The sequence below is a fragment of the Vigna radiata genome, unplaced genomic scaffold, assembly GCF_000741045.1.
Source record: "Vigna radiata var. radiata cultivar VC1973A unplaced genomic scaffold, Vradiata_ver6 scaffold_357, whole genome shotgun sequence".
In the NCBI taxonomy this organism is placed as follows: Eukaryota; Viridiplantae; Streptophyta; class Magnoliopsida; order Fabales; family Fabaceae; genus Vigna; species Vigna radiata.
Genome location: NW_014542188.1, coordinates 178,812 through 179,755, shown reverse-complemented (window position 1 = coordinate 179,755; position 944 = coordinate 178,812). Strand labels below are relative to the sequence as shown.

The 944-nt window shown below is 34.2% G+C and overlaps 1 protein-coding gene across 1 annotated transcript; it reads right to left on the bottom strand.

The window, feature by feature from the left end:
- Window positions 1-267: 267 nt before the first annotated feature.
- On the bottom strand, window positions 268-940 carry LOC106779211 (geraniol 8-hydroxylase-like; the record flags this gene model as incomplete). Its single annotated transcript, XM_014667282.2, has 1 exon — window positions 268-940. A coding segment is annotated over one exon (459 nt), but the record flags the coding sequence as incomplete, so codon positions are not given.
- Between the last annotated feature and the right edge of the window lie 4 nt (window positions 941-944).

The following is a 944-nucleotide window of genomic DNA, read 5'->3' as shown; positions in this document are numbered from 1 at the left end:
ATTGTTGATATTATTTTTAACAATATCTTCTATCCATATTTATGTTTAGTTGCCATATATGCTTATATAATTCTTCATTATAAATATATTACCTTATGTGTGTTTTAGACACTAAGAGATATTAATCATATACCTAATTTTACTATATTCAACAATAGTAGTCACCAATTAGTGTTAAAAATGCACTTTTGAATCTTACTATCAACTTTCATCAAAGATTTGCGATTATCCTACCTTAACCTCGTGTTTTTGGTGACAAGTAAAATATAAGATGAACAAGAGGACACATAACTATAAGGGAAATAAGGTAAAAGAAGAGGTCATCCTAGAATTTAAAAAATTTTAGTATAACCAAGTTAGGCAAAAGTAAAAGGGATAAAAGTGACAAGGTTTTACTACTCATTCACTTATTTTAATCCATCTGCGTGCTGAATAAAGGGTTTCAAGAGTATTTTCACTACACATATAATCTTACTAGGTATTATGCTTGGATTGGAATGACTAGGAGAGGTTGTGCCTTATGCAAGGTAATCCCATATTTCTCAGATATATCCATGTCTTGTGGATTTTGTCCATGTTTGAGCTTCCAATTATACTTGCATAGAAGAGAGGCCAATACAATATGCACAGTTCTGGAAGCCAATGGCAATCCAGGACAGATCCTTCTTCCTGCTCCAAAGGGTATTAGTTCAAAATCTTGACCCTTAAAATCAAGGTCACTTTCCAAGAATCTTTCAGGTCTGAATTCATCTGGGTTTGTCCAAATACTTGAATCTCTACCCATGGCCCATACATTAACCAGAATTTGGGAACTTTTAGGTACCATGAAGTCACATAGTTCAACATCAGCTTCTGACTTGTGTGGCACTAACATTGGGGCAGGTGGATGCAAGCGTAAAGTTTCCTTCACCACTGCTTGTAGATAAGGAAGCTTTGAGATATGT